Consider the following 23,875-nt stretch of genomic DNA (forward strand, 5'->3'; position numbering starts at 1 on the left):
GGTGCAGCACACGTGCGGTACTATACCGCTCCGTAGCCCGGGAAAAGATAGGACATGTCCTATCTTTTCCCATATTACGGCGCCGCGGCCATATATCGCTATGGAGAGGGGTGGGGGTGAGCAGCGCTCACCTCCTCCTCTTCTCCCCGCGCTGCCGTGTGCAGTGTGCATGTAGCCTAAGGCGCACAAGAAATCGGTGCGCCTTACAGTCCAGTGGGCCTTATATATGAACTATATTTACAGACAACAGCTGCCTTGAACTGTGCACAGGTCTGCCACCTGCTGATCATTTATCCTTACAATCCGGTGCGCCTTATAATCCACTGCACCTTATATATGAACCTAGACCCTTTTGCAGGCATTTATTGATGGTGCCCCTTAAAATCCGGTGCGCCTTGTAGTCCGCATAATACTGTAATCTCCCATACCGGTATAGTTCTACATCCAATTAAATCTACCTCGATTTGTTAATCTATCATCTCTAATACAGATTAAGATGATCTACTGTCTCAATTTGGCAGAAAAAAAATTTAATTCACCCACCCCCAACCCTCTAGTAGCCCGCTGGCGGGGGGGGGGGGGGGGGGAGGTAAACAAGTTTCCCTTTCAAACCATAAATCAATACCAAGCATCTCAGACTTTCATTCTTTTCGGTTCCAATAATTTATTTTGAACCCAGATACATTCATAGTTCTTGATCTGTGGAGAAAGATTTGGCCAGGAATCTACTTTTGGATCATCCTTAGAACCCCATTTCTGGGAAATAGAAACTAAAGCCACATTCATTCATTTCATGATCAATTTCCGATGTTTCCACTTCACAAAGGTCAAACAAGTTGCTACAGTTGGACTACAAATAGAGATGAGTGAACATACTCGTCCGAGCTTGATGCTCGGTCGAGCATTAGCGTACTCGAAACTGCTCGTTGCTCGGACGAATACTTCGCCCGCTCGAGAAAATGGCAGCTCCCGCCGTTTTGCTTTTTGGCGGCCAGAAACAGAGCCAATCACAAGCCAGGAGACTCTGCACTCCACCCAGCATGACGTGGTACCCTTACACGTCAATAGCAGTGGTTGGCTGGCCAGATCAGGTGACCCTGGAATAGACTAGCCACTGCCCGTGCTGCTCGGATCATTCTGTGTCTGGATGCCGCTAGGGAGAGAGCTGCTGCTGGTCAGGGAAAGCGTTAGGGTGTTCTATTAGCTTACTGTTAGGCAGGAGTGATTCTACAACAACCCAACAGCCCTTCTTAGGGCTACAATAACGTTATACTTTTTTTTTTTTTATTTGCAGCTAGTACCATATTGTGAGGAATTTGTAGGGGGACTTGCTACCGTTGTGTTTAGCTCTTAGTGACACACATATCCACCTCAAGCACCAAAGTGGGAAAATTTATTAGGGGTTTGATTTCAATTAGGCACAGTCTGCCAGTTTCTTTTTTATTTTACGTTTATTTTTTTAATAACTCAGTGTCATCTCATCTTGCATAGTAGTGTGCTTTCATACTTGGCTAGAAAATAGCCATAGGAGAATCCAAACGGCTTACTTACGCCTACAGTAGCGTTATATATATTTGATTTCTGGTTGATCTGCTGGTGGCTGTACTTGCTGCAGTGCATCTACTAGCAAATTGTGAGCAATTTGTAGTGAGACTTGCGACCGCTGTGTTTTGCGCTTAGTGACGCACATATCCATCGCAAAGACCGAAGTGGGAAAATTTTTTAGGGGTTGGATTTCAATTAGGCACAGTCTGCCATTTCCTTTTTTATTTTACGTTTATTTTTTTAATAACTCAGCGTCATCTTATCTGGCATAGCAGTGTGCTTTCATACTTGGCTAGAAAATAGCCATAGCAATAGGATAGCATCGTTTGGTTTTAAAAACTAAAAAACACAAAAAAAAACAAAAAACACAAAAAAAAGTTAAAAAAAAATTAAAGTTATAACTCTCATTTTCAAAATGTTTAACCCGAGGGCTAGGGGTAGAGGACGAGGGCGGGGACGTGGGCGTCCAACTACTGCAGGGGTCAGAGGCCGTGGTCCTGGGCGGGGTGAGAAACCACCTGCTTATGAGGGAGCAGGGGAACGCCGCAGAGCTACACTCCCTAGGTTCATGTCTGAAGTTACTGGGACTCGTGGTAGAGCACTGTTGAGGCCAGAACAGTGCGAACAGGTGATGTCGTGGATTGCCGACAATGCTTCGAGCAATTTGTCCACCAGTCAGTCTTCCACGCAGTCCACCCATGTCACCGAAATCGCCACTCCTCCAGCTGCTGCACCTCAGCTTCCTCCCCCCCAGTCTGCCCCCTCCCAGGAAAATTTGGCATTTGAACCGGCATACTCTGAGGAACTGTTTTCTGGACCCTTCCCACACTCACAAACCACTTGTCCGGTTGCTGCTGAGCAATTTTCCGATGCCCAGGTTTTCCACCAGTCACAGTCTGTGGGTGATGATGACCTTCTTGACGTAGTGGAAGAAGTGTGTAAAGAGGTGTCCGACGATGAGGAGACACGGTTGTCAGACAGTGGGGAAGTTGTTGTCAGGGCAGGAAGTCCGAGGTGGGAGCAGACTGAGGGATCGGAGGATGATGAGGTGACAGACCCAAGCTGGGTTGATAGGCCGGGTGAACACAGTGCTTCTGAGACGGAGGAGAGTCCTCGACCAGAACAGGTTGGAAGAGGCAGTGGTGGGGCCAGACGGAGAGGCAGGGCCAGAGCTGGTGCATCAGCGCCAAATGTGTCAACTAGAGAAGCTCCCGTGGCGAGGGCTCCTGCGGCGAGGGCTAGATTTTCAGAAGTCTGGAGGTTCTTTAAGGAACCACCGGATGACCGACGGACTGTGGTGTGCAACATTTGCCAAACCAGGATCAGCAGGGGTTCCACCACTAATAGCTTAACTACCACCAGTATGCGCAGGCATATGAATGCTAAACACCCCACTCAGTGGCAACAAGCCCGTTCACCTCCGGCCGTGCACACCACTGCTCCTTCCCCTGTGTCAGCTGATAGTCAGCCCCCTGCCCAGGACCCTGCCACAAAAACCCCATCGTCGCCTCCACGATCCTCCACAGCATCCACCAGCGTTCAGCTCTCCATACCCCAGACGCTGGAGCGGAAACGCAAATATAGTGCAACCCACCCGCACGCCCAAGCCCTTAATGTCCACATCTCCAGATTGCTTAGCCTGGAGATGCTGCCCTATAGGCTAGTAGAGACCGAGGCCTTTCGCAACCTCATGGCGGCGGCCGCCCCTCGGTATTCGGTCCCCAGCCGCCACTACTTTTCCCGATGTGCCGTCCCAGCCCTGAACCAACACGTGTCAGACAACATCATCCGTGCCCTGACCAACGCCGTTTCTGACAAGGTCCACCTGACCACGGACACGTGGACGAGTGCTGCCGGGCAGGGCCACTATATATCGCTGACGGCACATTGGGTTAACTTGGTGGAGGCTGGGACCGAGTCTGACCCTGCGGCTGGTCATATACTGCCGACGCCGAGGATTGCGGGGCCTACCTCGGTCCAGGTGTTTCAGGCCTACTATGCCTCCTCCTCCTCCCACCCCTCCTCCACCTCCTCCTCCAAACTACCATCCGTGGGCATGGTGCCATCAGTCGGTAGCTCTAGGCACAGCAGCAGTGCCGTCGCTAAGCGACAGCAGGCGGTGCTCAAACTGCTGAGCCTAGGCGATAAAAGGCACACCGCCCAAGAGCTATTACAGGGCATCACGGCGCAGACTGATCTGTGGCTGGCACCGCTGAACCTGAAGCCAGGCATGGTTGTGTGTGACAACGGCCGTAACCTGGTGGCGGCTCTGCAACTCGGCACAATGACACATGTGCCATGCCTGGCCCATGTGTTAAATCTCATAGTTCAGCGTTTCCTCAAGACATACCCCAATCTGTCTGATTTGCTCACGAAGGTGCGCCGCATCTGTGCGCATTTCAGGAAGTCCAGCACAGATGCTGCCACTCTCAGGGCAGCGCAGCGCCGCCTCCAACTGCCCGCTCACCGACTGTTGTGCGACGTGCCCACGAGGTGGAATTCAACACTGACCATGTTATCCAGAGTTTACCAGCAGCGCCGAGCGATTGTAGACTGCCAGATGTCAACTTCCACCAGAACTGGTAGTCAGGTCAGTCAGCTTCCTCAAGTCTACAATGAGGAGTGGACGTGGATGTCTGATATCTGTCAGGTGCTGAGTAACTTTGAGGAGTCAACACAGATGGTCAGTGGCGATGCCGCCATCATCAGCCTCACCATCCCGCTGCTTGGCCTGTTGAAAAACTCTCTGATCAGCATGAAGTCGGAAGCTTTGCGCTCGTCACAAGAGACGGGGGAAGAAGATTCCCTTGTTGATAGCCAAAGCACCCTTAGGTCTGTTTCTCAGCGCATATCGGAGGAGGTGGAGGTGGAGGAGGATGAGGAGGAAGAGGAGGAGAATGTTGGCGAGACACAAGAGGGGACCATTGTTGAGTCCTTCACTGTTCAGCGTGTATGGGCAGAAGAAGAGGAGTTGGAGGAGTTGGAGGAGGAGGAAATGGACAGTCAGGCCAGTGAGGGGAGTGAATTCTTACGCGTTGGTACTCTGGCACATATGGCAGATTTCATGCTAGGCTGCCTATCCCGTGACCCTCGCGTTCAAAGAATTTATTCCAGCACCGATTACTGGGTGTTCACTCTCCTGGACCCACGGTACAAGCAAAATCTTTCCACTCTCATCCCTGGAGAGGAAAGGAGTGTGAGAATGCATGAATACCAGCAGGCCCTGGGGCACAAGCTGAAACAGTATTTCCCTTCTGACAGCGCTAGCGGCAGAGTGCGTAGTTCTGCGGGACAAGTAGCGAGGGAGAGTAGGCGAGCAGGCAGCTTGTCCAGCACTGGCAAGGGTACGCTTTACAAGGCTTTTGCCAGCTTTATGTCACCCCAGCAAGACACTGTCACCTGTCCCCAGTCTCGGCAGAGTAGGGCTGATCTTTACAGAAAGATGGTGAGGGAGTACGTAGCTGACCATACCATCGTCCTAAATGATCACACAGCTCCCTACAACTACTGGGTTTCAAAGCTGGACATGTGGCACGAACTGGCGCTGTACGCCTTGGAGGTTCTTGCCTGCCCTGCCGCTAGCGTCTTGTCCGAGCGGGTTTTCAGTGCAGCTGGTGGCATCATCACCGATAAGCGTACACGCCTGTCGACTGACAGCGCTGACAGGCTGACGCTTATTAAGATGAATAAAGCCTGGATTTCTCATAATTTCCAATCTCCACCAGGTGAAGGAAGCTCAACCTGAATAATTTATCCACTCCTCCTCCTCCTCATTTTCCTCCTTCTCCTCCTCTTTGTACAGTAAAGCAGAGGAAACTGGCTATTTTTTGACAGGGCCCACTGGCACTAGCTATAGTACTTTATGCATTTAATTTTTCTGGAGGGCCACCGACCCTGTCCTCTGTTTTAAACAATTTTTGGGAGTGCCACATACAGGCACTCAATCTATTCAATTTTTCTGGAGGGCCACCTACCTGCTCCTCTGGTTTGAAAACTTTTTTGGACTGCCACTTACAGGCACTCAATCTATTTCATTTTTCTGGAGGGACACCTACCTGCTCCTCTGGTTTGAAAACTTTTTTGGACTGCCACATACAGGCACTCAATCTATTCCATTTTTCTGGAGGGCCACCTACCTGCTCCTCTGGTTTGAAAACTTTTTTGGACTGCCACATACAGGCACTCAATCTATTCCATTTTTCTGGAGGGCCACCTACCTGCTCCTCTGGTTTGAAAACTTTTTTGGACTGCCACATACAGGCACTCAATCTATTCCATTTTCTGGAGGGCCACCTACCTGCTCCTCTGGTTTGAAAACTTTTTTGGACTGCCACATACAGGCACTCAATCTATTCCATTTTTCTGGAGGGCCACCTACCTGCTCCTCTGGTTTGAAAACTTTTTTGGACTGCCACATACAGGCACTCAATCTATTAAATTTTTCTTGAGGGCCACCTACCTGCTCCTCTGGTTTGAAAACTTTTTTGGACTGCCACATACAGGCACTCAATCTATTCCATTTTTCTGGAGGGCCACCTACCTGCTCCTCTGGTTTGAAAACTTTTTTGGACTGCCACTTACAGGCACTCAATCTATTCAATTTTTCTGGAGGGCCACCTACCTGCTCCTCTGGTTTGAAAACTTTTTTGGACTGCCACATACAGGCACTCAATCTATTTCATTTTTCTGGAGGGCCACCTACCTGCTCCTCTGGTTTGAAAACTTTTTTGGACTGCCACATACAGGCACTCAATCTATTCAATTTTTCTTGAGGGCCACCTACCTGCTCCTCTGGTTTGAAAACTTTTTTGGACTGCCACATACAGGCACTATCCAAATTAAATTGTCTCCATAGCAGCCTCCACACGTTGTCTCCATTGCTACCTCCAAAAGTCGTCCATATAGCTGCGAGGTGTGTCAGGCAGAAATTTGGGTTGTTTTCATGGATTCCACATCAAAGTTGTTAACTTTGTCGCCACCCAGCTGTGTTATCCACAAAATATACTGGCAAACTTTTATCATTTACCAATATTATTTCAGCGCTTCTTGCGCTTCTGTTTACATTCCCCTCACCCGCCATATCCTAAACTTATAAGAACGCTACTACACTTGATCTTATACAAAAGGTTCTTAGAAGTGCTGTTTGGGGAGTAGCCTAGAGACACGGGCTTGGATTGGCGAAAGCTCGCCTGGCAGCGGAGCGCCAGCTCCATGCCAAGATCCAACTAACATAGTTTTAACTGCAGCACCTTTAATCTACTACTAGTTCACTGCCTCCATACATGGTCCCCTTATCAAACGAGCTGTGTCAGGCAGAATTTTGGGTTGTTTTCATGGCTTCCATGTTTACTTTGTCGCCACCCTGCTGTGTAATCCACAAAATATACTGGCAAACTTTTATCATGTACCGATATTATTTGAGCGCTTCTTGCTCACCTCCTTTGGTTCCTCTCTGCCACCCATTGGTTTGAAGCCTGAGTCCATTTAGAGTATGTCGCCATGCCACTCTCTAGCCTGCCGCTGCTGCCGCTGCCTCTGCATGCCGTCCCCTATAGTGTCAGGGTCAATTATTGGATGTTTTACATGCTATCTAGCTTCATTCTGTCACTCTGTCATGGCCATGCTGTTGCCCATAGTTTTGGCATAATGGTGCGATTAAGCAGCCTCAGAGGCATCCATGCATGCTGCCCCTGCTGTTTCCTGTCCATTTCCGTGGTGTTTCCATCCTTTTCTGAGGTTCCCAGGTGTTTGGCCAAGCTTCCCTGTGCAGAGCCTTGGTCCCCTTGAAAAATGCTCGAGTCTCCCATTGACTTCAATGGGGCTCGTTATTCGAGACGAGCACTCGAACATCGGGAAAAGTTTGTCTCGAATAACGAGTACCCGAGCATTTTAGTGCTCGCTCATCTCTAACTACAAACAATGTGAAGAGTTAGTGAGATCCTTCTAAAGATTTCTTCCCAGAAGATCAGGATTCCGGGGCAATGACCAAACTAAGTGAAAAAGTTATGCTAGGTGACACTTCCAACAGTTTGAATTCTCCCTGATCCTCACCTTATGGAGATCCTTTGGTATGTAATACCCGGTATATACTCGTATATAAGCCGAGATTTTCAGCTGAAAAACCTCACCTGGGCTTATACACAAGTCAATTTAAAAAAAAATAAACTTACATACTCCCCCTCCAGTGCCCGGATCCTTGGCGTGGCTCACGATCCTTCCAGCGGCTCCTCTTCTTTCTTCTCTTACTTCTCTATCCGGCAGAGTTGCGTCCGGCGCACACTATGATGCTCACTGTGATAACGTCATCAGCGGCGGCACTGCAGCTTCATAGTGTGCGCCGGCTGGCAGATCACATGGACGAGACTATGCCGGCTATTACAGCAAAGAGAAGAAAGTACAGGAGCCGAGCCAAGCATCGGGGGTAAGTGATTATCGCCGGAGGGTGAGTATTACATTTATTTTTTTTTACGTGCTTCACATACAGGGGGCTGGCTGTATACTACAGGCGGCTGGCTGGCTGTAAACTACATGGGGCTGCCTGTATACTACATGGGGCTGGCTGCATACTTCATGGGGTTGGCTGTATACTACAGGGGGCTGGCTGTATACTACAGGGGGCTGGCTGTATTCTACATGGTGCTGGCTGTATACTACATGAGGCTGCCTGTATACTACATGTGGCTGGCTGTATACTACATGGGGCTGGCTGTATACTACATGGGGTTGGTTGTATACTACAGGGGGCTGGCTGTATACTACAGGGGGCTGGCTGGCTGTATTCTACATGGTGCTGGCTGTATACTACAGGGTGCTGGCTGTATACTTCATGGGGCTGGCTGTATACTACAGGGGGCTGGCTGTATTCTACATGGTGCTAGCTGTATACTACAGGGGGCTGGCTGGCTGTATACTTCAGGGGGCTGGCATCTTCATTCTTCCTCCTTCCCTTCCTCAGATCATCTTATAAAGTAATGATTTTAATAATCTAAAGAAGGAGATGTTAATCCAGATGGAACCATCTTGATAAGTCCTATCCTATCCGCTCTAGAAAGGAGCAGGCCATTCCAGCTTTGTATTATACTCTTCAAATTTTTGATTATAGGGTCCAAAATCAATTTCACTGGTGGGCCCCAGGTACCCCAGTCTGACCCTGCCTGCAACTACTGCATCCGTCATCCGGGATAGAATCTGTATTTCTTATTTTAATTGCCAAAGGCTCCATATATAGGGCAAAGAGGAGGGGGGATAATGGGCACCCTTGCCAAGGGGCAACCCAAAGTCTTCTGATTCCCTATCCACCCTGTCAATGTCATAATCATGTCAAGCATCAGGATGGAGCAGAGCTCCCCCTCTCCCAACTCTATTGCTGAATAAAACCTCTGGATGCAGTCCCCCGTCCTGTTACTTGGAATAAAACCATTCTGGTCACTGTATATTAATGGTGGGTGCAGGCTCACTGGGACCAGCCCTCAGGTCCTCCAATAATAGAATGCAAAAAGTAGGCAGCACTCCAAGGTGTCACAAGTGGTTTTCTTTATTCCATGTTTAAGAGTACAACATAGTACAGCGACGTTTCGGATCACTTGGAGCCTTTTTCAAGCCAAGAGGTAAGAGTGAACATCATATATATATATCAAACATAAGTGATCACATGGTACAATTGTTCCCACCCCCTAATTAACTTATTACATCACAGTGTAGTTGTTTAATACATATTATATTGCAAAATCCATGGTCCACTCTATAAATAGTATAAACAATACATAAATGCCCAAAGTGCTAGTGCGTAAATATATTAGTATTTTATAATAAATTAACCCCCAGTACATTGCGAGCCTCCAAAGTGTCAAGTGCAACATAAACAGAATTAAATATGCAGAGAGAATCTCTATAAATATAACGGATATGTCACCATCCGATCCACGAGCTGCGCAAAACAAACAAGCCATCTATGTGCGCGCCAGTGAACTACAGGTAAGACCCGCACATTTTATAGGGGGAGGCTAACCAGTAGACCACTTTAGAGAGGGGAAGCTGAAACCCATACAGCCATCCTTTATCCACCTGTGGCCCATTATAGGCACGTCAGGGATATACAATCTTAATGCCACTATTCCCCATGGACAACCTGTATAAAAACAGATAACATTCCACTGCCATGGCACATAATATGACCACCAAATAATATACCTCACATCTAGTTAATTTGAATGCATATACATAATGTAGCACAGTGAATATAGTGAAAAAGATGATGGCACAGATGGAGAAAAAATTAAAAAAATCAAAAAAATATTGACACACAGCATAATGTGGGAAACGATGGAGAGAATATTTTCGATTCAACTTCATTGTATTCATATAATCTGTAAAACAGAAAACATAATTTGATATAATTTTGTTCAAAATATGTTAAATCGATGTTATCGCTATAAGCCTATACTTCACATTGAATGGGCAAGATTCCATAGGTTAGAACATTGAGATATACATGAAACGTTAAATATGTTAAATATTACTCAATTTAAAATCAACATTCAGTCCCTTAGACTTTTCGATCTCCGGTCAATCATACATACAAGACACCACGGATTTCATTAACAAACTGAAGGAGGTAGAATCAGATTTTACGGACAATACTCTGCTGGCATCATTCAACGTAGTATCACTATACACGTCGATTGATCGGCAGAAAGGTATAGATGCTGTTAAGCGTATGTTGGCCACTGGAGATTACACACCTAGAACACAAACATTCATTTTGGACTTACTGGAATTGATATTGCGGAATAATTATTTTCTATTTGGTGATGAATTTTATTTGCAGCTGATGGGAGTGGCAATGGGTTCCAATATGGCACCCACAGACACCAACATTGTCATGAGAACATTGGAGCAAAGCGCCATCTATGCCTCTACCTACATCAGGCATTGCCTTCAGTGGTGGAGGTACATAGATGACGTCTTCCTCCTCTGGACTGGCACCAAACGGGAGCTTTTTGAATTTCATACATATTTAAATACTATTGATGACTTTATTAAATTCACATTAGTGCATTCCACAATAGAGATCCAATTTTTGGACGTCCAGGTGACACTTAAGGATGGGATATTGGAAACAAATCTATATGTGAAACCCACCAACAGAAACACACTATTAAGGTATGAGAGTCATCATCCTCGAACTATGGTGAAGACTCTACCTTACAGTCAAGAGTTTAAGAGTGAAACGTATCACCAGTGACCCCCAAAAACTTACTAATAACACAACATGGTTAACACATTTTCACAACGGGGCTATCCCCAAAGGGTTCTAAGAAAGAATTTGGATAATACACAACGTACAGACAGAGCCAATTTATTGTCCTTGGACGAAAAAAGAATCTAACTTTTGTAGAATACCATTTGTATCCACTTACAATCAACAAAGTAATGCCATCTCTAAAATCATACGTAGACTTTGGTCAAAGTTATCTGGCAGCCCTGTCCCTGTTCCCGAATTCCAAAATCCTCCAGTCTTCTCCTATCGGAGGTCACAATCCATAAGGGACAGAGTGGTAAGATTGGATGTGGACCCTATAGGCAGACTGGGATCTTTGGACAGTTGAACAAGGGTTCGTAACTGCATAAATTGCAAGCAGATGAACAAAGGCACATCCTTTTTTTCATAATAATGTTGAATATAAAGTAAAAGATTATCTCAACTGTGATAGTTGTTATGTTATTTATATGCAAAATTGTCCATGTGGACTTTTGTACATCGGGTAAAATACCCTTGAATTCAGAACTAGATGTAACCAACATTGCAATACGATACGAAGCGGTAGAAGAGACTTACCTGTATCGAAACACTTTGTTGAACTAGGACATCTAGAAAAAGATTTGTGATTTCAACTGATTGACCGTGTACCCCCACTACATTGGGGTGGGGACAGGGAGTGTATATTGAAAAAGAAAGAGCTGCAATGAATACAAACTTTAGACACTTTGCGACCTAAGGGACTGAATGTCGATTTTAAATTGAGTAATATTTAACACACGTTTCATGTATATTTCAATGTTCTAACTAGAGATGAGCGAACATACTCGTCCGAGCTTGATGCTCGATCGAGCATTAGCGTACTCGTAACTGCTCGTTGCTCGGACGAGTATTTCGCCCGCTCGAGAAAATGGCAGCTCCCGCCGTTTTGCTTTTTGGCGGCCAGAAACAGAGCCAATCACAAGCCAGGAGACTCTGCACTCCACCCAGCATGACGTGGTACCCTTACACGTCGATAGCAGTGGTTGGCTGGCCAGATCAGGTGACCCTGGGATAGACTAGCCGCTGCCCGCGCTGCTCGGATCATTCTCTGTCTGGATGCCGCTAGGGAGAGAGCTGCTGCTGGTCAGGGAAAGCGTTAGGGTGTTCTATTAGCTTACTGTTAGGCAGGAGTGATTCTCCAAGAACCCAACAGCCCTTCTTAGGGCTACAATAACGTTATACTTTTTTTTTTTGTTTGCTTGTGGCTGGGCTTGCTGGCACTAGTAGTGCAGCTAGTACCATATTGTGAGGAATTTGCAGGGGGACTTGCTACCGTTGTGTTTAGCTCTTAGTGACACACATATCCACCTCAAACACCAAAGTGGGACAATTTATTAGGGGTTTGATTTCAATTAGGCACAGTCTGCCATTTACTTTTTATTTTACGTTTATTTTTTTAATAACTCAGCGTCATCTCATCTGACATAGTAGTGTGCTTTCATACTTGGCTAGAAAATAGCCATAGGAGAATCCAAACGGCTTACTTACGCCTACAGTAGCGTTATATATATTTGATTTCTGGTTGATCTGCTGGTGGCTGTACTTGCTGCAGTGCATCTACTAGCAAATTGTGAGCAATTTGGAGTGAGACTTGCGACCACTGTGTTTTGCGCTTAGTGACGCACATATCCATCGCAAAGACCGAAGTGGGAAAATTTATTAGGGCCCGGGGTTGGATTTCAATTAGGCACAGTCTGCCATTTCCTTTTTTATTTTACGTTTATTTTTTTCATAACTCAGCGTCATCTCATCTGGCATAGTAGTGTGCTTTAATACTTGGCTAGAAAATAGCCATAGGAGAATCCAAACGGCTTACTTACGCCTACAGTAGCGTTATATATATTTGATTTCTGGTTGATCTGCTGGTGGCTGTACTTGCTGCAGTGCATCTACTAGCCAATTGTGAGCAATTTGGAGTGAGACTTGCGACCACTGTGTTTTGCGCTTAGTGACGCACATATCCATCGCAAAGACCGAAGTGGGAAAATTTATTAGGGCCCGGGGTTGGATTTCAATTAGGCACAGTCTGCCATTTCCTTTTTTATTTTACGTTTATTTTTTTCATAACTCAGTGTCATCTCATCTGGCATAGCAGTGTGCTTTCATACTTGGCTAGAAAATAGCCATAGCAATAGGATAGCATCGTTTGGTTTTAAAAACTAAAAAACACAAAAAAAAAAAAAAAACACAAAAAAAAGTTAAAAAAAAAATTAAAGTTATACCTCTCATTTTCAAAATGTTTAACCCGAGGGCTAGGGGTAGAGGACGAGGGCGGGGACGTGGGCGTCCAACTACTGCAGGGGTCAGAGGCCGTGGTCCTGGGCGGGGTGAGACACCACCTGCTTATGAGGGAGCAGGGGAACGCCGCAGAGCTACACTCCCTAGGTTCATGTCTGAAGTTACTGGGACTCGTGGTAGAGCACTGTTGAGGCCAGAACAGTGCGAACAGGTGATGTCGTGGATTGCCGACAATGCTTCGAGCAATTTGTCCACCAGTCAGTCTTCCACGCAGTCCACCCATGTCACCGAAATCGGCACTCCTCCAGCTCCTGCACCTCAGCCTCCTCCCCCCCAGTCTGCCCCCTCCCAGCAAAATTTGCCATTTGAACCGGCATACTCTGAGGAACTGTTTTCTGGACCCTTCCCACAGTCACAAACCACTTGTCCGGTTGCTGATGAGCAATTTTCCGATGCCCAGGTTTTCCACCAGTCGCAGTCTGTGGGTTATGATGACCTTGTTGACGTACTGGAAGAAGTGTGTAAAGAGGTGTCCGACGATGAGGAGACACGGTTGTCAGACAGTGGGGAAGTTGTTGTCAGGGCAGGAAGTCCGAGGGGGGAGCAGACTGAGGGATCGGAGGATGATGAGGTGACAGACCCAAGCTGGGTTGAGAGGCCGGGTGAACACAGTGCTTCTGAGACGGAGGAGAGTCCTCGACCAGAACAGGTTGGAAGAGGCAGTGGTGGGGCCAGACGGAGAGGCAGGGCCAGAGCTGGTGCATCAGCGCCAAATGTGTCAACTAGTGAAGCTCCCGTGGCGAGGGCTCCTGCGGCGAGGGCTAGATTTTCAGAAGTCTGGAGGTTCTTTAAGGAAACACCGGATGACCGACGGACTGTGGTGTGCCACATTTGCCAAACCAGGATCAGCAGGGGTTCCACCACTAATAGCTTAACTACCACCAGTATGCGCAGGCATATGAATGCTAAACACCCCACTCAGTGGCAACAAGCGCGTTCACCTCCGGCCGTGCACACCACTGCTCCTTCCCCTGTGTCAGCTGATAGTCAGCCCCCTGCCCAGGACCCTGCCACAAAAACCCCATCGTCGCCTCCACGATCCTCCACAGCATCCACCAGCGTTCAGCTCTCCATACCCCAGACGCTGGAGCGGAAACGCAAATATAGTGCAACCCACCCGCACGCCCAAGCCCTTAATGTGCACATCTCCAGATTGCTAAGCCTGGAGATACTGCCCTATAGGCTAGTAGAGACCGAGGCCTTTCGCAGCCTCATGGCGGCGGCCGCCCCTCGGTATTCGGTCCCCAGCCGCCACTACTTTTCCCGATGTGCCGTCCCAGCCCTGCACCAGCACGTGTCAGACAACATAATCCGTGCCCTGACCAACGCCGTTTCTGACTAGGTCCACCTGACCACGGACACGTGGACGAGTGCTGCCGGGCAGGGCCACTATATATCGCTGACGGCACATTGGGTTTACTTGGTGGAGGCTGGGACCGAGTCTGACCCTGGGGCTGGTCATATACTGCCGACGCCGAGGATTGCGGGGCCTACCTCGGTCCAGGTGTTCCAGGCCTACTATGCCTCCTCCTCCTCCCACCCCTCCTCCACCTCCTCCTCCTCCGAATTACCATCCGTGGGCATGGCGCCATCAGTCGGTAGCTCTAGGCACAGCAGCAGTGCCGTCGCTAAGCGACAGCAGGCGGTGCTCAAACTGCTGAGCCTAGGCGATAAAAGGCACACCGCCCAAGAACTATAACAGGGCATCACGGCGCAGACTGATCTGTGGCTGGCACCGCTGAACCTGAAGCCAGGCATAACCTGGTGGCGGCTCTGCAACTCGGCAGACTGACACATGTGCCATGCCTGGCCCATGTGTTAAATCTGATAGTTCAGCGTTTCCTCAAGACATACCCCAATCTGACTGATTTGCTCACGAAGGTGCGCCGCATCTGTGCGCATTTCAGGAAGTCCAGCACAGATGCTGCCACTCTCAGGGCAGCGCAGCGCCGCCTCCAACTGCCCGCTCACCGACTGTTGTGCGACGTGCCCACGAGGTGGAATTCAACACTGACCATGTTATCCAGAGTTTACCAGCAGCGCCGAGCCATTGTAGAGTGCCAGATGTCAACTTCCACCAGAACTGGTAGTCAGGTCAGTCAGCTTCCTCAAGTCTACAATGAGGAGTGGACGTGGATGTCTGATATCTGTCAGGTGCTGAGTAACTTTGAGGAGTCAACACAGATGGTCAGTGGCGATGCCGCCATCATCAGCCTCACCATCCCGCTGCTTGGCCTGTTGAAAAACTCTCTGATCAGCATGAAGTCGGAAGCTTTGCGCTCGTCACAAGAGACGGGGGAAGAAGATTCCCTTGTTGATAGCCAAAGCACCCTTAGGTCTGTTTCTCAGCGCATATCGGAGGAGGTGGAGGTGGAGGAGGAAGAGGAGGAGAATGTTGGCGAGACACAAGAGGGGACCATTGTTGAGTCCTTCACTGTTCAGCGTGTATGGGCAGAAGAAGAGGAGTTGGAGGAGGAGGAAATGGACAGTCAGGCCAGTGAGGGGAGTGAATTCTTACGCGTTGGTACTCTGGCGCATATGGCAGATTTCATGCTAGGCTGCCTATCCCGTGACCCTCGCGTTCAAAGAATTTATTCCAGCACCGATTACTGGGTGTTCACTCTCCTGGACCCACGGTACAAGCAAAATCTTTCCACTCTCATCCCTGGAGAGGAAAGGAGTGTGAGAATGCATGAATACCAGCAGGCCCTGGTTCACAAGCTGAAACAGTATTTCCCTTCTGACAGCGCTAGCGGCAGAGTGCGTAGTTCTGCGGGACAATTAGCGAGGGAGAGTAGGCGAGCAGGCTGCTTGTCCAGCACTGGCAAGGGTACGCTTTACAAGGCTTTTGCCAGCTTTATGTCACCCCAGCAAGACACTGTCACCTGTCCCCAGTCTCGGCAGAGTAGGGCTGATCTTTACAGAAAGATGGTGAGGGAGTACGTAGCTGACCATACCATCGTCCTAAATGATCACACAGCTCCCTACAACTACTGGGTTTCAAAGCTGGACATGTGGCACGAACTGGCGCTGTACGCCTTGGAGGTTCTTGCCTGCCCTGCCGCTAGCGTCTTGTCCGAGCGGGTTTTCAGTGCAGCTGGTGGCATCATCACCGATAAGCGTACACGCCTGTCGACTGACAGCGCTGACAGGCTGATGCTTATTAAGATGAATAAAGCCTGGATTTCTCATCATTTCCAATCTCCACCAGGTGAAGGAAGCTAAACCTGAATAATTTATCCACTCCTCCTCCTCCTCATTTTCCTCCTTCTCCTCCTCTTTGTACAGTAAAGCAGAGGAAACTGGCTATTTTTTGACAGGGCCCACTGGCTCTAGCTATAGTACTTTATGCATTTAATTTTTCTGGAGGGCCACCTACCCGGTCTTCTGTTTTAAACAATTTTTGGGAGTGCCACATACATGCACTCAATCTATTCAATTTTTCTGGAGGGCCACCTACCCGGTCCTCTGTTTTAAACAATTTTTGGGAGTGCCACATACAGGCACTCAATCTATTCCATTTTACTGGAGGGCCACCTACCTGCTCCTCTGGTTTGAAAAGTTTTTTGGACTGCCACATACAGGCACTCAATCTATTCAATTTTTCTGGAGGGCCACCTACCCGCTCCTCTGGTTTGAAAACTTTTTTGGACTGCCACATACAGGCACTCAATCTATTCGATTTTACTGGAGGGCCACCTACCTGCTCCTCTGGTTTGAAAAGTTTTTTGGACTGCCACATACAGGCACTCAATCTATTTCATTTTTCTGGAGGGCCACCTACCCGCTCCTCTGGTTTGAAAACTTTTTTGGACTGCCACATACAGGCACTCAATCTATTCCATTTTACTGGAGGGCCACCTACCTGCTCCTCTGGTTTGAAAAGTTTTTTGGACTGCCACATACAGGCACTCAATCTATTCCATTTTACTGGAGGGCCACCTACCTGCTCCTCTGGTTTGAAAACTTTTTTGGACTGCCACATACAGGCACTATCCAAATTAAATTGTCTCCATAGCAGCCTCCACACGTTGTCTCCATTGCTACCTCCAAAAGTCGTCCATATAGCTGCCTCCATACATCGTCCCCTTATCAAACGAGGTGTGTCAGGCAGAAATTTGGGTTGTTTTTATGGGTTCCACATCAAAGTTGTTAACTTTGTCACCACCCTGCTGTGTTATCCACAAAATATACTGGCAAACTTTTATCATTTACCAATATTATTTCAGCGCTTCTTGCGCATCTGTTTACATTCCCCTCACCCGCCATATCCTAAACTTATAAGAACGCTACTACACTTGATCTTATACAAAAGGTTCTTAGAAGTGCTGTTTGGGGAGTAGCCTAGAGACAGGGGCTTGGATTGGCGAAAGCTCGCCTGGCAGCGGAGCGCCAGCTCCATGCGCATCATGCGCTTCTTGCGCATCTGTTTACATTCCCCTCACCCGCCATATCCCAAACTTATAAGAACGCTACTACACTTGATCTTATACAAAAGGTTCTTAGAAGTGCTGTTTGGGGAGTAGCCTAGAGACAGGGGCTTGGATTGGCGAAAGCTCGCCTGGCAGCGGAGCGCCAGCTCCATGCCAAGATCCAACTAACATAGTTTTAACTGCAGCACCTTTAATCTACTACTAGTTCACTGCCTCCATACATGGTCCCCTTATCAAACGAGCTGTGTCAGGCAGAATTTTGGGTTGTTTTCATGGCTTCCATGTTAACTTTGTCGCCACCCTGCTGTGTAATCCACAAAATATACTGGCAAACTTTTATCATGTACCGATATTATTTGAGCGCTTCTTGCTCACCTCCTTTGGTTCCTCTCTGCCACCCATTGGTTTGAAGCCTGAGTCCATTTAGGGTATGTCGCCATGCCACTCTCTAGCCTGCCGCTGCTGCCGCTGCCTCTGCATGCCGTCCCCTATAGTGTCAGGGTCAATTATTGGATGTTTTAGATGCTATCTAGCTTCATTCTGTCACTCTGTCATGGCCATGCTGTTGCCCATAATTTTGGCATAATGGTGCGATTAAGCAGCCTCAGAGGCATCCATGCATGCTGCCCCTGCTGTTTCCTGTCCATTTTCGTGCTGTTTCCATCCTTTTCTGAGGTTCCCAGGTGTTTGGCCAAGCTTCCCTGTGCAGAGCCTTGGTCCCCTTGAAAAATGCTCGAGTCTACCATTGACTTCAATGGGGCTCGTTATTCGAGACGAGCACTCGAGCATCGGGAAAAGTTCATCTCGAATAACGAGTACCCGAGCATTTTAGTGCTCGCTCATCTCTAGTCCTTACCGAATGATTCCAACGCCATTTTCAGCTCCTCTGTGGTAATGGGGGTATTTCAGATCTCTCTGTTATGTGTAGTGACTTCACTATCATCTCTTTACTAACCTCCTTCTCAGAGTTATATAGCTCAGCGTAAAAGCTTCTCGGTATATACAAGATCTCGTCTGGATCCTTTGTAACTCTTTTGTCCTATCCCTGAATTGCGGTTATGAAATTTTTACTATTAGGGTTTTGTATCTTACTCACCAGATATTTCACTGGTTTACCTCCTCCCACAAATTAATTCTGCACTCGATAGAATGCGGGTGGGTAATAACCCCCAATCTCACAGGTCATAAAATACGCCACATATAGCATAAAAAGAGGAGGAAAAAGAGCTCTGATTTCCAGGTATATTTAACAGAGCATCCAACAAGTCAGTTCCTTGCCCATTTAGCTATTTCAGCAGCTCATCACAGGTATCTGTCACTGGTGCTCCCGCGATCCATGTCACGGATTGCGAGCACACCCGTGCCGCTCTCCATTCAGTATGATGGACTTGAGAAAAACCAGGGCCACCAACAAGCTAGATGCCCACAAATCAGGGAGTCTCTCCACAATCCATAAACGGCCTCAATGGCCCTCAGCAGACGCCACATGAGGCCAAGGAGGTGGAGGAATGCCAGTGGCGTCACGTACATGAGTCACGTCATGACATCACAGCCTCGTGCCATCAACTCCAGTGTCTGCAGATACAAATCATTAGTATAGGAGGTGTGTGATTATTGAACTCTACCTGGTTAATATAACCAATATTTGTACGGATGTACTTGTGTACAATTTGTAATTGTTTTTACACCTCTGTTTCTCTCGTTATGTGTGTTTTGTTGAATAATATAATTGACTGTATTTTTGGAGATTGACACACATCTTTTCTGCTTTTGTATTACAGGGTACTAACACTGTCCAACTTTGTAATCATATAGGACAGGACCTTACAGGTATTTATTATATACAGCCCTAGGGTCTTAGACGCTGCAGGAGCACTGATCATGGGGGGAATCGCCCAGCTGTAAGTTATACCTGACTGTTTCTGGAAGCCGGTTCAGCTTCAGTGACGAGCTGAATAGGCATCGGCTCTATGGCATACTATTACTGCATGGGACGTTAAGTTAAAGGAATCCATGCAGTAATAATATGTCATGGATCCCTAGTGGTTAATTATATACAGCCCCTTAAAGTTTTAGTACATACGAACCCCCCATGGATTAATTATACTATATAATGATAAACTGATGTTACTTCTGGGAAAAGTACATTTTAAGGCAGAAGTCACTGACAATAAGGTGCTCAAAGTGCTCTCCGAGGCGACATGCCCCTGCACCGCTGCACACATCACTGAGAAATAGATGAAAATATATTTAGCATCCATACATAAATCCTTTCTTTATTGGAAAATACTAAATCCTTTTAAAACGTGTGCACGGCACCACATAGGCTATTATCCAGGTTAGTGCCCACACAGTTTGTTTTGCATCAACCCTTTTCCCTGGTACACCGGTGTCAAGGGAGGTGAGCTGAACCATCACATATTTTTTTCTATGATTTCACTTCATCGAGAGTTGGGACCAACCTGTTCCCAAGTGACGCCTCCTGGCTCTGCAGTGGTCTCTGCCGAGCTGTAGTGAGTTGCTCCTTTCCCAAAAGCATTGTGCCACACCCTTTACTGCCCAAGTGAGCAGCCATGGACCCTTCTGGTAGGTGTAGGCACCAGCACTTGCCTTGGTTTGTTGGGTGCTGGCGCCGGCCATGCTGTCAGTCCAGGGCCCCTATGGTATCTGGTGGTGGCCCTCTGTGAATTATTTTAAACATGTTTACTTTAATGTTACATAAGGATATTAATTAAAAAAAAAAAAATAATGCCTTAGTTTGAAACATTAAAATTTTAAAATGTTAAAATGATCAAAAACTAATACCATATATACTCGAGTATAAGCTGACCCGAGTATAAGCCGAGACCCCTAATTTTCCAACCAAAAACTGGGAAAACCTATTGACTTGAGTATAAACTGAGGGTGGGAAATGCATTGGTCACAGACCCGCCAGTATATAGCCAACCAGCCCCCTATAGTATACAGTCAGCCCAGCTTGCCCCCAGCAGTATACAGCCAGCCCAGTCCTGCCCCCAGTAGTATACAGCTTGCCCCCAGTAGTATACAGCCTGCCCCCAGTAGTATACAGCCTGCCCCCAGTAGTATACAGCTGGCCCCCAGTAGTATACAGCCGGCCCCCAGTAGTATACAGCCCCCAGTAGTATACAACCAGTCCTCAGTAGTATACAGCCTGCCCCCAGTAGTATACAGCCTGCCCCCAGTAGTATACAGCCTGCCCCCAGTAGTATACAGCCTGCCCCCAGTACTATACAGCTTGCCCCCAGTAGTATACAGCCTGCCCCCAGTAGTATACAGCTTGCCCCCAGTAGAATACAGCTTGCCCCCAGTAGAATACAGCCTGCCCCATGTAGTATACAGCCTGCCCCCAGTAGTATACAGCCTGCCCCCAGTAGTATACAGCCCAGCCCAGCATTAAAAAAGAATAAACTTATATACTCACCCCCTGGTGGCCCCGATGCGTAGCGCTGCTCCCCCCATGTCCGTGTGGCTCGTCTTCAGGCTTCCGCGCCGTCATCTTTCTTCTGCAGGGCGCCGCCATTGCTCTCCCCCTGGCAGGCGCCTAGTATGACGCGCCACTGCTGACATCACACTAGGCGCCGCCATGGGGAGAAACATGGCAGCGCCCAGCAGAAGAAAGAAGACGGCGCGGAAACCTGAAGATGAGCCGCAAGGACACTGGAGGAGCAGCGGTGCACATCGGGGCCACCGGAGGGTGAATATATAAGTTTATTATTTTTTAAGTATTTTTTTTTTAGATTGACTCGTGTATAAGCCGAGGGGACGTTTTTCAGCACATTACATACGGTAATACTGAAAAATGACACAACTTCTATTAGTGAATTAGTGATTAGTGAAGTCCCACTTAAACCAAACAGTGAAAATGAGATTATTTCACAATAAACAAAAGGATCCTCATATTTTGCATCGGAGTAATTGTCATTATTAATATTCCCTGAGAAACGTATTATTTTCGTTTCTCTGTATCTTCTAATACCTGGAGAGTCTCTATTAGAAAAACAAATTATTATTAGGGTCTGTGGATTTTCTATAAATTCTTGACACAATTTGTGAAGTCATTTCTCCCTGTAGCTCCGTCCATTGCATGTGGCATAAGATATGGAAAGTGATCTTATATTTAACCTAAAATCAAATCACCTTGGATATTATGTTTTGCTTAAATTAACGGAAAAAAAACAACTACCTGAGAATTGCGTCTACAAGTCTTTCTAAGACCTCGAAGACATCAACTGATCCTCATCTCTGCGAGACGCTTTCACCTGACACTGGAAATGCATCAAGTCAACTCCACAACCATCACTGAGTTCTTCATTTTAGGATTCCCGGGTCTGAATGACTACAAGTTTCCTTTCTTCTCTATTGTTCTCCTCATCTATTCCATGACGATATGTGAGAACCTCTTGATCATTGTACTGGTGTCCACCAGCCAACGTCTCCGATCTCCCATGTATTTCTTCCTGGGACATTTGGCCCTGTCAGACATGGTCCTTGTCACTAGTGTTGTCCCCAAGATGCTGGAGGTTATCATCAGGGAAGGGAGCGCTATACCTTTTGTTGGGTGTTTAGCCCAATTTTATCTTTATGGTGGGACAGTCAGTGCTGAGTGTTATCTGCTGACAGCCATGTCCTATGACCGGTACTTGGCCATCTGTAAACCTCTACATTATACATCAATGATGAATACAAGGCTTAGATACCTCCTGATCTTCTCATCCTGGGCTCTCAGCTTTATGTTTGTGCTTATTACACTTGTGCTGTTATGTGATTTAGACTTCTGTGGTCCAAACGTTATTAACTATTTCTTTTGTGACTTTGCCCCTCTTGTGCAGCTTTCCTGCTCAGACACAACTGTGGTGGGTATTGATGTAGTCATCCTCTCTGTTCCAATCGTTTTGATTCCTTTCCTATTCATTATTATATCATATGTCCATATTTTTATCACCATTTTTGGAATTTCCTCCACATCTGGTCGGCAGAAAACCTTCTCCACTTGTAGCTCCCACTTGGTGGTTGTTTCCACCTACTGTGGGTCCATGCTCATCATCTACATGGTCCCAAACAGAGGACATTCAATGGCTATTAATAAGTTTATTTCCCTTGTCTACATTGTGCTGACTCCTCTATGTAACCCTATGATCTACAGTCTAAGAAGCAAAGAGATCCAGTCTGCCGTGAGGAAATATTTAACGTCCAATAAATAAGAAACGTTGCATTTTGTAGCACAAGAAGATGTGAGGTAGAGATCATTCATTAGTTACTTTGTAGATGCGTCCACCATTGAGGAAGGCTGAGTATGCTTGGCCTGTACTTTAGCATACTCACCCTGATGGTGCTATGAAAATACTAGCACTATCAGAAGCAGGACACCGCTCTTATACACCTCCTGCTTAGAGATGGGCAAATTTTTTAAAAATTCAATTTGACGAGTTTGCAGAATTTTCCGTCAAAATTCGATTCGACCCGAATCGAATTATGATGAATCACATTTAAAACCAGGTATTTCCTGGCTACAGAGAGCCTATATGGTGTTGTAGAACGTTGTGCCATGCTTAAATATGCATAGGGAGCGTGGTTTGGTCTTCAAACAATGCTGTGTTTTAGTATGACACGCACATGACAGCTGCGGCTCTTAGAATTGCTTCACTCTTCACTTCCATGTACACAAGACTGACAGTTACAATACACTGCAGTACAGAAGTTTTGCAGTGTATTGTAACAGGGATGAAAGTATCACATATGTAATTCCCCAAGGTGGACAGCAAAAAAAAAAGTTAAATAATGTTTTAAAAAAAAACACCCCAAATCATTCTCTTGCCATAAGCAATTTTATATAGTAGTAAAAATAAAATATTTGTATTTGTTTTAATAATAATTAAAATAATACACAAAACCTGTAATGTGAAGGGTATAAAACGTGAACATACAAAACTATTTCAAAATTGATATTTTTGTGCTTCTTCTCTACATAATCCAATATGTTTTCCTCAAAAAGGTGTTTTTTTCTTTGCTAAAATAGGAAAACATTAAAAAAATCTGTATACAAAAAACATTTAGCAACAATAAGGTTGCAAAAGTCATAAAACGGGTGATTGGTTTTACCCGTCATGAGTTGTTTCCTGTCTGGCACCTTGGTAATAAGACTCCTGGCTATTGGCTACTCGTTGCACAAGCTGATATCAATGTATTCGTGAGTAGTAGGATTGCATCTGATTACTGATACATCTCGGCTGGTGTCATGACTTCCCATCACTTTTTGCACCTCTGTTTCTTCATGTGT

At 46.8% G+C, this 23,875-nt stretch overlaps 1 protein-coding gene across 1 annotated transcript; it reads left to right on the forward strand.

The window, feature by feature from the left end:
* Positions 1 to 21,869: 21,869 nt before the first annotated feature.
* LOC140128786 (olfactory receptor 11A1-like) lies at positions 21,870 to 22,799 on the forward strand. Its single transcript, XM_072150489.1, has one exon. It carries the CDS (start codon positions 21,870 to 21,872, stop codon positions 22,797 to 22,799), a length of 930 nt encoding a protein of 309 aa, XP_072006590.1.
* The last annotated feature ends 1,076 nt before the right edge of the window (positions 22,800 to 23,875 follow it).

The sequence above is a fragment of the Engystomops pustulosus genome, chromosome 4 (assembly GCF_040894005.1).
Source record: "Engystomops pustulosus chromosome 4, aEngPut4.maternal, whole genome shotgun sequence".
Lineage (NCBI taxonomy): Eukaryota > Metazoa > Chordata > Amphibia > Anura > Leptodactylidae > Engystomops > Engystomops pustulosus.

Bases quoted from the DNA above. Each gene is read 5' to 3' on its own strand.
- LOC140128786 (XM_072150489.1), top strand. From the start codon at position 21,870: ATGCATCAAGTCAACTCCACAACCATCACTGAGTTCTTCATTTTAGGA.